This window comes from Lissotriton helveticus, chromosome 7 (genome assembly GCF_964261635.1).
Source record: "Lissotriton helveticus chromosome 7, aLisHel1.1, whole genome shotgun sequence".
Classification (NCBI taxonomy): Eukaryota; Metazoa; Chordata; class Amphibia; order Caudata; family Salamandridae; genus Lissotriton; species Lissotriton helveticus.
Genome location: NC_136068.1, coordinates 280,682,529 through 280,695,983, shown reverse-complemented (window position 1 = coordinate 280,695,983; position 13,455 = coordinate 280,682,529). Strand labels below are relative to the sequence as shown.

Below are 13,455 nucleotides of genomic sequence, written 5' to 3'. Positions count from 1 at the left end.
TGCTAGTATTGCTTACCAGCATTGCTATCTCGATTCTTAGTAAATACGTAGTGTGTGCTTGTGAGATGACAATGGACATCAACATCTGTCTAGTGGCTTGAGAAGGTAAGTGATATATGTCTGAATTTCCCCCTCCCTTACCCCCTCCCGACCCTCCCACTTCGCCATCCGAATTATGATGAAGACAGTCCAGAAGAAAAAACATACCCTTCTCCCTCTAACCCGTCCCATTAAGGAAGAGAAAACTTTTGTGGTACACACAGAGGGGCGAATGCTGCCAGCCGGATACCCTGTATTAAGTCATATCGTCTGTTGCATAGCAAACTCGTAATTATGAAACGCCAATTAACACTTGTCTGCAACTTTAAGTAGTTATTGTCATATAATTCGCTGTACACATTTCTAAATAGGGAGCAGTTCAGGGCAGATATCTCTATTATTCAACGGCCGAGGTACCATTTTGTTCTTCTGGCCCTCCTCTGGGCGATTTCCGGCGTATAGTTTGAGTCCCTTTCTGTTGCAAGTATTTGAGCACATCTTTTGGCTCATTGTAAATCACAGCTTTTCCACCATCAGATATGTTCAATCTAGCCGGGTAGATTATTGCATACGAGATATTTAGTTGTCTGAGTTTCTTTTTTACTGCCACAAATTGTTTTCTTGCTTCCTGGACCTGTGGGGTAAAATTGAGATAAACTGAGTTTTCCATACCTTGGTGGTTTCAGCTGCCCAGTTCCCAGGCTTTGTGGAGTGCCACATCTCGGTCCCTGAAATTTAAGATTTTTGCAATGATCGGACATGGTCTGGCCCCAAGTGGTGGTGGTGGAGCCAGTGATCTATGAGCTCTTTCAACAATGAAAACGTCAGAGAAAGTGTCTTTGCCCAATAGAGTTCTAAGTAATTGTCCGATGTAGCATTCCATGGGCCCTGTGTTGGTCGTTTCCACTATGCCCATAAGGCGAGTGTTACTTCGGTGAGAGCGCACCTCAAGATCTTCAGCCTTCACCATCAACACCTCTAAATGTTTATCCATTTTGCCTTGCTTGGTTTCAATTTGCCGTTGTGCATCCTCTGCATCCGATATGCAACGTTCCGCCATGTCATTTCTTTCAGTTTGTCTGTCCAGCCGTTCAGACATGTGATTCACTCTGTAAGTTAGAGAGTCTATCTTGCCATCTATGTTAGAGTGGGTGGTTTGTATCAAGGAGAACATGGCCTGAACGTCTCCAGTAGCAATCCCACTGCAGTGGATGTGACCTTTTGTTCGCCGTGATGCCTTCTGGGTCATTCTCAGTTGTTTTTTTTTGTTGCTCAAACGTTAGTTTGGGTTGACTTCTGCCTGGTTTACCCATGTTGCAGTGGTATAGATCAGCCCAACCGTTGTAGGGCTGATGGCGTGGGATGACACAGAGGCCCAAGGGAGAAGTTAGTTATTTATAAAATGTTGTCGCTTACAGGGCTATGAGGCAAGGGTTTCTGTATAGAGTGCATTCCCATATGTCCGTGCAGTAGATGCTCTGGCCGCAGCTGTACTCTGCTGTGTCGCAGGGTATTGTTGTGAGGTTAGTAACGGATCCACATTGGGGGGGTTCGGTACCTGGATCGTAGTGTGTAATCAGGCGTGGGCACTGCAAGAGTCCTGGGTTGGGTAGGGATCTCCCCTCTGTGGACAATGCATGTGCGGTGTTGAAACCACCCACGATGCTCTCCGGCATCGTGTCTTCCGGCTAGGCCGGATCGCACACGTTATGCTTGGCAAGGTAGATATACTCTTTCACAATTTGTGCCTCGTGGGTTCATTGCAATTTGTGAGTTATGCGCTAATCTGCGTTCAGGGCCTCTGCAGCTAAATAGTGGCCAGCAAAGAGATAAGTGATGTTTCCCCTCTCAATCAGTTTCAGCTGCTGGGCTCTCCAGTCAACCCTGTAGTGCACTGGGGTCGGTCTATGTGCACAGTGAATTTCTTAACAGTTCAACCCTGCTCAGCACAACACATGGTGCTTGCGCTGTTCATTCTGGTGTGCAACCTGGCCAATCTTATATTGAGCGCCTAAGTAGCGGAGGCTCACCGAAGCACGCAGAGGGTAGAAATGGCGTATCTCGTTTTGACCGCCGATCAGAGCCCCTGGTTCATGAAGCAAAGCCGGCAAGTGCATTGCACAGGCGCTACCCACAGCCGCTGTTCTAGGATTGCAGTCTGCTCACCAGGCAGCTCTCACCTTCAGACTTCGTAATGATCGCAGGGAGCATGCGTTCTTCTCCAGCCTCCACACCATTCAGGAGCAATCACTGCTCCCCTGCTCACAGCATGTGATTCAAGGGCTACAGACCCAGTCGCATCTCCTGGCGCGCCCTCGTCATCTCATGCTCACCACATCTTGTCTCGTCGCGGGGCAGGTCTATGGCCGCACACGCTGTTCAGGCCATGCTCGGCTGAGTTTTCCCAAGTTTATTTTCTCCGGCTTTGGACCACTTCAGGTTATGAGAGTCAGCTCAACAAAACGGTTAAGTGTTCCGATTTATTATTTTTGCATATTTACAACATCATCAGGATCGTGGTGCAGGATAGATGTAGGATGTTTAAGCGAGCTCACTTAGAAAGTGGCCATCTTCAGGCTCCACCTCCATGTTTTGCTCCTCTTTGAGCCTACAGAGGCCAGTGGCATATCGAAATGGAATGGAACCTGTATGCCAAATCTGTGACTTCAAGATGATACAATTTATGGTTCCTCCAGGATTGTTATATTTCTCTGGCTCAGCTCAGGATCACAGCTCAGGTATCAAGTCAATTACATTTGTCTACAGCAGCAAGACCAAAGGCCTCCTAACACAAGGGGAGCAATTTGCAGTGCTTTACTCAGGTCCTGAGAAAAAAAGGGGGGATGAAGCATCTGCATGAATACATCAGCTGCCACACTGTACCAAGGATGGGACAGCCAAGCCCACTGGACAAATGAAGGAGCCCAAACCTTTGGAGCCAGCACAGGAGGCAGCTCCCCTTTGAGGTTTTCCTGGGAATGGCCCTGGCAGTGATGCCAGTAAGGGGCAGAGCTAAGGCCTCCAGAGGAAAGGTGGACAGTGACTCCTGGGTAACGACATTTTTAATTGTCACACAGTGCTGTGCAGGAGGGTTGGGACAGGGGCGGAGATGTATTGTGACACCCTGGGATAGACTACAGGAGCCTCGCTTCTAGAACCTTCTGCTCCCACTTAAAAGGCCTTGCACAAGGGGGAGAGCTCTCTTCGTTTTGTTTTTCTACTGGACACTGTGACTAGAGGCACCAGTCATGGACAATTGGAAGAGGTAGTCCCCTGATATCCATCTGGACTAAGGACTCTGATTACACGTACCCCCAAGACCAGTGGGGCATTCCCCAGGACCAGAGAAGCTGGTCCCCTTATACACCTAAGGACTAGTCTGAGGGAATAACTGGACTTCTACACTGATGACGCCGGATTCCTCTATAAAAGTTACTAAGAATCCTTGGTCAACTGGACCTTTAATACCTGCTGAAAAGTGTAAAGGGGAGCAACAATGCGTTCACAACAATTTAGCATGAACCAATTGCTAACTCGGAAAGGATCCATGACCCAAATTCAAATGTTAGGGGTTTATTATTAAGCAAAAAATAACTGGACATGCAAGCTCCTCATAACGAGGTTGTAAATATACATAGGCACTAATGCAAAGTTAATTCTACGAATCAATCTAATTTGGTTCAGCATAAAGAGAATGAGCAACTTCTTTATCTGGCCACTCATGCTTTTTAACATTTTTTCACTCACTTGTAGTTCACCGTTATTGATCACTGATCACTACTTGTTCAACCAGTGGTTTAACTCTGGGTGGAGGAAGCATAACCACTAACCCAATGATGATGCTGCCATGTACCTTTCAAGGCAGAGAACTAAGATATACCGCCATCCGAGCCCTGGCACGTGATTGAGGGTTTTTTATCGGTACCGTGAAACGAAAGAACGAAGAAACCCTGGTGTCCCAAGACAAGTGATCCGTTCCCCCTTTTGATTTTTTGGAAGAAACTGTAACCAGTATAATTCAAGGGGAATTTTAGACGCCACTACACCAGAAACCCATTGCGGTTTGGAATTATCACCGCATAAAAAACAACAATTCACATTCAGGATATAGCCTTGAGGAAGTCGCAGGATGACCTCCCAATTGCGACGAAACACGTGTTGGCTGTAGTGAAATTATCTGGGAAGAATTGTACACAATAAAGTGACCAACAAGGAAGAAGGAAGACTAATTTCATTTACAAGGACATCACGTTTGAACTTGTGGAAACAGGTCAACCTATGTTGTTTTATTAGTGACACATGTGCTAAGGAGTGTTGGTTGTTCTGGAAGACTTTTGCCTATCTTGAGGAGCAGTCTGGTTCTTCTCACCTTATAGCACCATACAATATTGGGATCTTAGAAATAACTTGTGTGATAATTCTAGGTGGCGCCATTAACCTAAATCAAATACCACTATCTTGCTTTATCAAATCCTAAAACAAAGATGATAGTCTAACTAACGAAGAAGATGTCCTTTCACCTGCAACAGAAAGATGAGAACAGAACAACCTTGCATGCACATGAATTTCGCTGACTGCCTCTAATTGAGAGCTCTACCAGTGTAAAATACATTTCAGGCCTACACAAATCAGCTAAAATAAGAAATACAAATAGGCCTTTCACAGCACGAAAGAGCAACTACTCCATCCAGGCCTTTACATCAATAAAACACACATTTATAACGTTGTATCATTCTAACACTTAGTTTACCATTTGTTATTACGGCACAATTTGCTAATTGAAATTTGCCACCAGGAGCAAAATGAGTCATAACGCATATAAAAGTTCGGACAGCGCCTGAGATCTCAGCAGGAGAAATCCTTGACCTTTGATCCCTCCCAGAAGATCAGGGAGTCACTTAAAGGAATACTGTTATTTTTTAAATACTCAAAGGAGGATGCATGGGGCCCCCACCCCAGGATCCAGAGGGGCCCTTCCACTACCAAGAGGAAGGCAGGAGCACCAACGTGCTCCCACAAAGTAAAGGGAGGGGCCTAAGATCCCCCTCCAGGCCCGATGTTTTCAAATGAGAAGTGGTCCAGAAGGAGTGGAAGTGCTGCCACACTTTTCCCAGCTCTGGTGGACCTGCCCCAATGCCCGTGCCAACTAATGAGAAGGTCCCTGCCCTCTGGCAGGGGATGAAAGAGCTGCTGGCTCCCGCAGAAAAGCGGGTGGCACAGGAGCCAACTGGGTAGACAGGGGTGAGCTTTCCTAACATCATGAGAACACGGGCTTGGCTGAGTGGGACTTGGCACCCCAGAGCTAAGAAAGAAAAGGAGAAAAAAGCTAGCTGCATGGCTCAATAAAGGAAGGTTCAAAGCTACTAAACAATATGCATAAGCTCCTGAGGGAGCACCTCATAATGCCCTGTAGGTCTTGGACTCAGCCCAAAGTTTGTGAATGTGGGTACCACAGAATGGCAGGACCCCCACCAGCACCCCAAAGAATGTGTTGGGGAGGCTGCAGGAGTGCAGCAGTGCCCCCAACTGCCAGTGAATCCTTCACTTTATGACAATTCATAGGATCACTGGATGGTTTTGTATACATGTATGTTTCCATGCAGACTTATTAAACACATTCATTTTTTTGATTGAGCACATTGAGCAGCAGATCTGACTTTTAGGTCTTGAAGAAAGCCGCAACACATATGTTGGGGGTTAAGGGGATGAAACATGTCGACCATTTTTCTGCCACTTAAAGTGGGTCTAATTTCTTCCTGCAGTGCTCTGTTTTTAATCCTGGACCAGTACCACACTACTAAAGGAATTTGCATACTCTGTAACTAGTATTAATTTTCACTTTCACATTGCTCTTCTGCCCCACTACACCTAGCTCATCATCTGGGTCGAGTGGGTGGGATTCACAATGACAAACCTTCTCCTGTGGTAAAGAGGGATTTGTCATTAATACCTTAGAAATGCCACTTGTAGAAAGTGGCACTTCTCTGCTCTAAAACTCTTTGTGTTCCTCTTAGTTTGACACTGGTCCACACTGGGGAATTGTGGAACACATCTGTGCATTCTCCAGAGAGGGCTAAAACATTGGGCATGGAGCTGGGACAACAGACTTCTGTCATTTGAGGGCCTAGCCGGATAGATTGAAGGAAGAAGGTTTGATAATTGGCCTCTGGGGTCAGATCATGGCTCACTAAAGATTAAGATCTGCATTCAATGGCCCCAGGGCAGACAGGACTGACATTTAGGGGATACAACTGTGGTTCAAAGTTAAACCCCCTGAACCACCCCCACTTCAAAGGCACACTATAGTATTCCTACTGGAGCCATACGTCAGCAAGGTAGAGATACTCTTGTGATATGGGACCAGAGATCCTGGAACTGCATGGTGCACACTGCCATACTGCCAGAGGAATCTGTTGTGCACATGGAGGATTACTGTCATTGGAAAGGACCATACATCCTTCTTGAATATTGGCTGGTTTGGGCTGACTACCTGCTGCTATGCGGCACCCTGAAGTATGCTCTCTAAGGGATTGTTTCCTTGCCCCTGTTTTCTTGTGGAGGTTTCAGGGACATCAAAGACCTCCCACGAGGGACCCACACCATCTACCTGTGACACTTGGAGAGCAGTGCCCTCTTAAGTGCCCACTTTGTCTGCTGGATTCCCACTGGTAGCGCTTTGTGAATGTGGAACTAAGAATTGTGCCTGGAGACCGAATTGCCTGGTGCAGACCCTCAAAAGTACTGCCCTCTACTCAGGAGCATGATCTCTGCATCGTGGGGCCTCAATACTCATAAGTGTTTTGTTGATGGTGAGCCAGTTCACTGGTTATGGGACCCCGCATGGCCCCCTTCATCGATCGTTCTGTATCTCTCTCATGTGACACTCTGAGTGCAAGCTTATTGCAGGCAGTGTCCGAATCACGGGTTCCAACCCTTCGAAGTTGGGTGTGCACACGTAGTAGTGCCTCATTCTACCTCGTGTGGCACTGCTGAACTTGCATCTGTGTGTATGACCGGAATTTTCTAGTGTTACTCAAATCAGCTTGTACCAGACATTGTGCCTCATTTACAGAGAGGCACAGGATTTGCAACTCTTCATTATGTGTGATCTGAATTGTCTGGTGCAACTCAAATCAGTGTGTACCAGATTTTGTGCCTCATTTCCACGGAGACACGGAATTCGCAAATCTTCATTGATTGTGACCAGAATTGTCTGGTGCAACTCAGCTCGACACGCACCAGACGTTGTGCCTTTTTTACGGGGAGGTGCTGAGTTTGCAACTTTGCATTGTATATGACCAGAACTGTCTGCTGTGACTCCTACAGATGCACACTAGACATTGTGCCTCATTTTCAGGGATGCGTGGAGGAGCCGATTTGGGTTCTGGAGCGCCTGGATTGCCTGGGAACAATGTTGATCAATGTGTGTCTGACAGGTTGCGTCCTTCTTCACAGAGGCTCCCCAGCTTCATTTCCCATTTATTGATTGCTCCTTTTCGTGTCCTCAGTGTGGAAGACCAGCTGCCCTCTCCCACCCAGCGCGACAACTTCATGTTGCAAGGTAGTATTGCCTGGATTGTCCCTGGGTGGTGAGAGTAATTGACAGGGCTAAAGAACGCTTCTGAGAGCGATGGGAAGTGGATGAAGAGACTGCATGACCCCCCTGAGCTTCGCATTTGCATGCACAACTTCCATTCCTTTCACACATGCACATCATGAGCAATATATGCTATGGTGGATGAGGTCAGATGTGTGATGAGTTCGGAAGCAGCCACATCTTTCAGTCACAAACTAGTATACCTGGTCCGACCCTCACTTGTCAATACATCATATAAGACCTCATCTAGTAGGGTGTTAGAGTGTGCACGGGGGCTTCACATACCTTGTCTAGAAGGACAATTGTTTTCCTTATTTTAAAGACACTGTGGTAAAAGAGTGAGGCCTAACAAAGGTCAGATCTAGTTAATTGTGCATGAAGATATCATTTCTATAAAAAGTGCCCTTGTACAGTGTGCTAGCCTTTAAGACAAAACATGAAGTATTGACCCATACCAAATAGTCGAATATTTAGATAGGTAAATGAAATGGTATTTCAATAGATATCTGTATGGCAGATACATATAATAGATGGATAGTTGAAGAGGCAATGAACGTTCAAACTATGTTTTAATGATGCTAACTCTAGTGGGCCAGATATAGAGTACCCAACCTCATTACTAACACTGGAGTCAAAACATATGAAATTGTTTCCTATGTCATGATTGGAGAGATTTTAACTTTCTAAACCCAGTTCGGAATTTGTTTCAACGTATGCATTTAAGGAAGTTAACAGACTGTAATAGGATAGACTATAGGACAATGCATACATTCAAAACATCCGATATTTTAGGTTTTCCCCTAGCTAACAAAATTACAAATTGTGCTCTTTTAGACATCAAGTCCTATCACTTTAGTATTGACTTCAAGATTAATTTTTGTGAGAAAAAAAACACAGAGGGCCTGATTTATGAGAGGGTTGCATCACATTTGCACCAAACAATGTGGTACATGTGTTACTCAAACCTCTTAAGTAAGATTTCTTAAGCTACACAAAGCCACTTTGTGTGTCTTTGAGTGGATTGAGAAATCTGGAGAAATGCAATGCAGCACGCATGACTTCATTCTGTTACTCTAACCTGGGTAGGCATTCCATGGATATTGTATGGGTGTTCCTATGCAGCTCCCATGGATTTCAAGGCATCCCCAGATTTACAAGAACTTGTAAACCTGGGGATGTGCCAAAAACATACACCTTCCCAGGGGAGGCGTAGCCAGGAAAAATATCTCTATTTCTCCTTGTTTCTTTATAGAAAGAGGAACATGCTTCCCAGGAGTACATGAAGGTGCCCCTTCCTGCATAAAAACAATTCTGCATGCAACACAGGCACCCTTGTAGCATGGCACAAGTGTTTCTTCGTTGGTGCTAGGCTATCAGAAGGGCACCAGTGCAAAGGAAAGGACAGTAATGCACCATAGTGACTTAAATACGGCCCATTACTGTCCTTTCCCTGTCACGCAGCACAGCAAGGTGACTTGCCGCGCTGCACTGCATGACTTCCTCATGAATGAGGCTCTAAACTCCTACCAAACAAAATGACGACTCTCTAGGCAGTAACTCACAGCTGAAATAGATGTGCAAATTGAATGCACTAATATGCAGATAGATATTTGACCATAAATTGATGGAAAACAACATTGTATTAAGGAGACTAGGTTGAAAATATAATTCTGTGGGGAAGGAAATTGCCAATCAAAGACTCATGTTGTTTGCTGACAGTAATTATAACCTACCTCCTTTGGATTTGTAACCAACCTCCTTTGAATGATCAAATTTGATTGAGATATGAGGCATCAAATTGAATCTCCATATTGCCGAAATTTCAAAATGTCATGCATGCCACAGGGAACAGATATTTCTGCTATATATAGAAACTAGGAAATCATGCTTCTGGATGTGATTCGGTAGTAAATAAAACTGAGAATAATCTGAAACATGTATTGTGGACATGGACACAAAGACAGTAGGAATATGTGTTAGGGATAAGCTTTTTTTGGATGAATAATAATATGCCCTTTGAAGAATAGTTGCATAACAATAGTCTGAACCAGATCAATTTTTTCGATTATGTTATAAAAAAGTAGGCTTCCCGCCGGGGATAACAAATTTAATCTTGGGAGGTGTTACATGAAGGTGCCCTGTTTTCTTGAAGACTGCTCTGGAAGTACCCTAGGCATATGCATTTTTAATATCAATATTTTATAACATGGAAAAACATTTTATTTCATAAAAAGGCTGTGCAAAATAAATTGCTAACATCCACTTGGTAAACTGGGATACTCACAGTGGAAAACAACAGTCACACTAAAACATATTAATAAAAAAATAGAAACATTACTTGTCTTAAAGCAATACCCCATCCAGCAGCCCCATTTCAAGGAACAGTATCATCTCTAAAGTTACTGTTAGCATATCCTGCTCTTGTGAATAGATAGACTAAATCTGGGGAAAATGAAGAAATATGCAGAATTCTCCCAGGACATGGAAATCCAGTCAAAAATACAAGATATCAGCACCTTAGTTCTTTTAGGCATTGTGAAATAAAGTACGGTTACTAAGAGTCTTTTCAAATATGAATGTATGTACGTGGTATTTGTATTGTGCAAACCTTGCCGAAATGCTGTAGAAGGTCAGAAGAAAGCATGCAGTCAACGAGGGATAGGTGAGGGAGCTGGTTATTCGATTGTTTACTGCATTTTGATGTCATTTTCCTTATAGATGTTTGTATTCAATTCTTTCCTAAATTGAATAGCATTGGGTGATCCCTAGGTATACAAGGATGTTATTCAAATTCCAGGTTGCCTGCTGCCTTGCTATTGTCTTTTTTACGCTTCTGAGGGCCAGATGTAGGTAGGCATTTACCGGTCGGTAACAGCCGAATTCGGCCGTTACCGACCGGTAAATGCAATTTGAGATGTAGGGCCCTGTATTTTACAGAATCGGTAAATTTACCGATCGGTAAATTTACCGATTCTGTAAAATACAGAGTCGGTATTTTTACCGATTCGGTAGAATTGATATGTAGGTGGGACTCTTCTGAGTCCCACAAGCATTAAAAAATCGGTATTTTACCCTCAAATCCTATTTGATGGTAAAATACCGATTCCGGTATGCATGCACATGTGTGCATGCACACCTGTGCCATATGACAGGCAGACCTGCCCTTAGGGCAGGTATGCCTGCCACATGGCACCCGAACCTGTTTTGGGGGCGCTAGAGGGTGTCAAAGTGACACCCCCTGCACCCTTGTGAAATTCGGTATTTACCGATTCGGTAAATACCGATTGGGTAATGCCCATTCATTCCTATGGGCTTCAAAGCCCATAGGAATGAATGGGCATTACCCAATCGGTATTTACCGATTCGGTAAATACCGAATATTTCCGATTCGGTAAATCCACATCTGGATTTACCTACATCTCCCTCCTTCTATTTTACCACTTCTTAAATACCGAATCGGTATGATTCGGTATTTAAGAAGTGGTAAAATAAAATTACCTACATCTGGCCCTGAGTCTCCAGTCTAATGGTGGCCTTGCTGCAGGTGTGCTAAGAACCACCAGATTTGTTGCCTTTGTCATTAGCCCCTTCCCTGCTGCAGTCGGCCATTGGCCGTTGCGAGCACTACCTCGCTGGTGCTGCGAACGTCCAACGGCCGACGCGGCCCTGCCCACTCCGGGGAACCGCCGCACTGCCGTAAAATAACGGCCGCGGCTAAGGTGTGCAGATAAACGGGGCTGCTAGTCATGATGGCTTTATAAATTGATGATTCTTAGTATTTTTTGCTTGCTGTTCGTAGCAAATCACAGGAATTATGTCTTAGTTGGCCTTAGCTTCAGGAAAAACAAGATTAAAGAATTCTCTAACAGAGAGCCCGAAAACATGCTTCTTTGTCTAAACGTACTTACACTCGTGTCCTATTTCCTTGTTTAATAGCTCAATAACTCCCTAAATTCAATAAGACATAGAGAATAAGAATAAGACAGGAACATGGAGGAAGCCCATGTCCAAACCCAACTGGCAGCTATCGTTGCTTTTTTCTTTTTCCTCAGTTCTAGATTCCCCATAAAGAACAGCTATATGTAGCTATTAAAGACTTTCACAATTAGCTCTCATGTTTAGTATGGTTTTTTCCTGTAAGTCAGAAAAACCTTATATTTTAAATGCCTGTCTTAGCTCTCTGAAATTGTTTTGCAATATATCTCTTTGTGTGCAAATAGTTTGAAACAATGGTACCAGTTTTGAAGCAACCAGTGACGGCTGGTATGGAACAGTGCCGGGCAGGGTGGAGGGTTGGGGGAGGTTAGGAAAAAAAAGAAAGAAGAAAGAAAGAAAACGTACCTGATGGTCACCGTCACCAGTTGCCACCTCTCCTCCAGCAGGAATCAGGCAGTACAGAGTTTCCCAGAATCCCTTGACCAATCACAGCGCTGCCTTATAGCAGCATTGTGATTGGTCTGAGCACCATTGTTCAGCGCTCATAGAGGTACTGGGAAGCTGGGCATGTTCTCCACCCAGGCTGTACAATAGAGCCTGTGGAGAACATGCAAAGTGTGCATGACAGGTTTGGCTGGCCCGAGACGGCCTGACAAACTGTCATGCGCACTTAAGGTGAAGCCACCACTCCTCCTCCCTCGACTTCAGGGGAGCCTGGATGCACTCTAACAACCTGGCTGCAGTGTACCTGCAAAACACAAAATAAAATGAAAATCATGCTCTGTTATATCATTATATTTGTCCTTTCCATTGCTTTAAAGCAGTGGGTCGATGCTCTTCCATCTTAGTAGAGGAGCTACCCCTGGAAGCAACAAAGAAAACATTTCAAGGTGTCTGAGGAGGCAAATTGATCCATCAGAAGTTTAGTATTCCTTCCAGGACACCCATATTCATCCCTCCATTCATGGGTGATCTAAAGTCTCCTGTTTGTGTAATTTACCTTTAAATCACGCTCATAAGCTAAATCAAGAAAAGGAATAATGATTTTTGAACAATACATGAGTTTAGATTTACCTTAGGACCAACAGACCAAATGTACAAAGCACAGTGGATGGTTGCCCATTCATTTAAATGGCTTTGATTGAACTGGGCTAACTGAGTTAGCACAGATCCACTGAGGGTGAAGTCAGGGCCATTTCTCAAATAAAAGTTTGGCATATAAAAATAAGTCGCCACCAAAGAATTCTCTCAAGATTTGGGAATACTGATCTGCTAAAAGCAGCCAAGTATCATAAAGTTTATGGTTGCTGCCCTCTGGGCTTATGTCTGAGGAAGGTCTGGGATGGGCTTTCAGTCATAATAAACTTTGTTCAAAATGTTGCCAAATTATTTTCAAATATTTCTCAACCTCTTCACTGGGCACAGCATTTTATGAAAAATATTGCTCTGACAGTGGTGCTGTGAGAGATTTAACTAAGCATATTAGCAGAGCTGTGACTTGGTGGGACTTGAGGTACTAGACAGGGGGAGCAAGAAAGCATCTGCTGAATATGACCGTGTCCAGGGATGTCCTTAACATCCCAGGATATGTTGTAAACTGTATGGCATGTGGATGTGCAGGGGTGATGTTGTGTGGTCGACATAAGTAACAAAGCTGATCCTGCTTATGATCTGAACAGCAAGTTATCCTTTGGATAATTCCAGTCTGCTTTCCTGAACTCCCTTTTCAATTTTCATTCATATCATCAGGAACTTTCACGTGTGGAATGAAGGCTGGTTTGCCAGGAAAGATCTGGGAGCTGTCTATGATGGTTGGCAAGTTCTGGACGCAACACCACAGGAGAAAAGTACAGGTAAAACCCTTTATTTCTCACTTGATGTCA

The 13,455-nt window shown here is 44.4% G+C and overlaps 1 protein-coding gene across 1 annotated transcript in view; it reads left to right on the top strand.

Annotated features, from left to right (window-relative positions):
- Nucleotides 1-13,455, top strand: part of LOC144766735 (protein-glutamine gamma-glutamyltransferase E-like) — a 361,753-nt gene that overhangs the window by 288,105 nt on the left and 60,193 nt on the right. Inside the window, exon 8 of the mRNA XM_078650488.1 lies at nucleotides 13,322-13,425. Within this exon, the coding sequence (XP_078506614.1) occupies nucleotides 13,322-13,425 (104 nt within the window). The remainder of the gene's footprint in view (nucleotides 1-13,321; nucleotides 13,426-13,455) is intronic.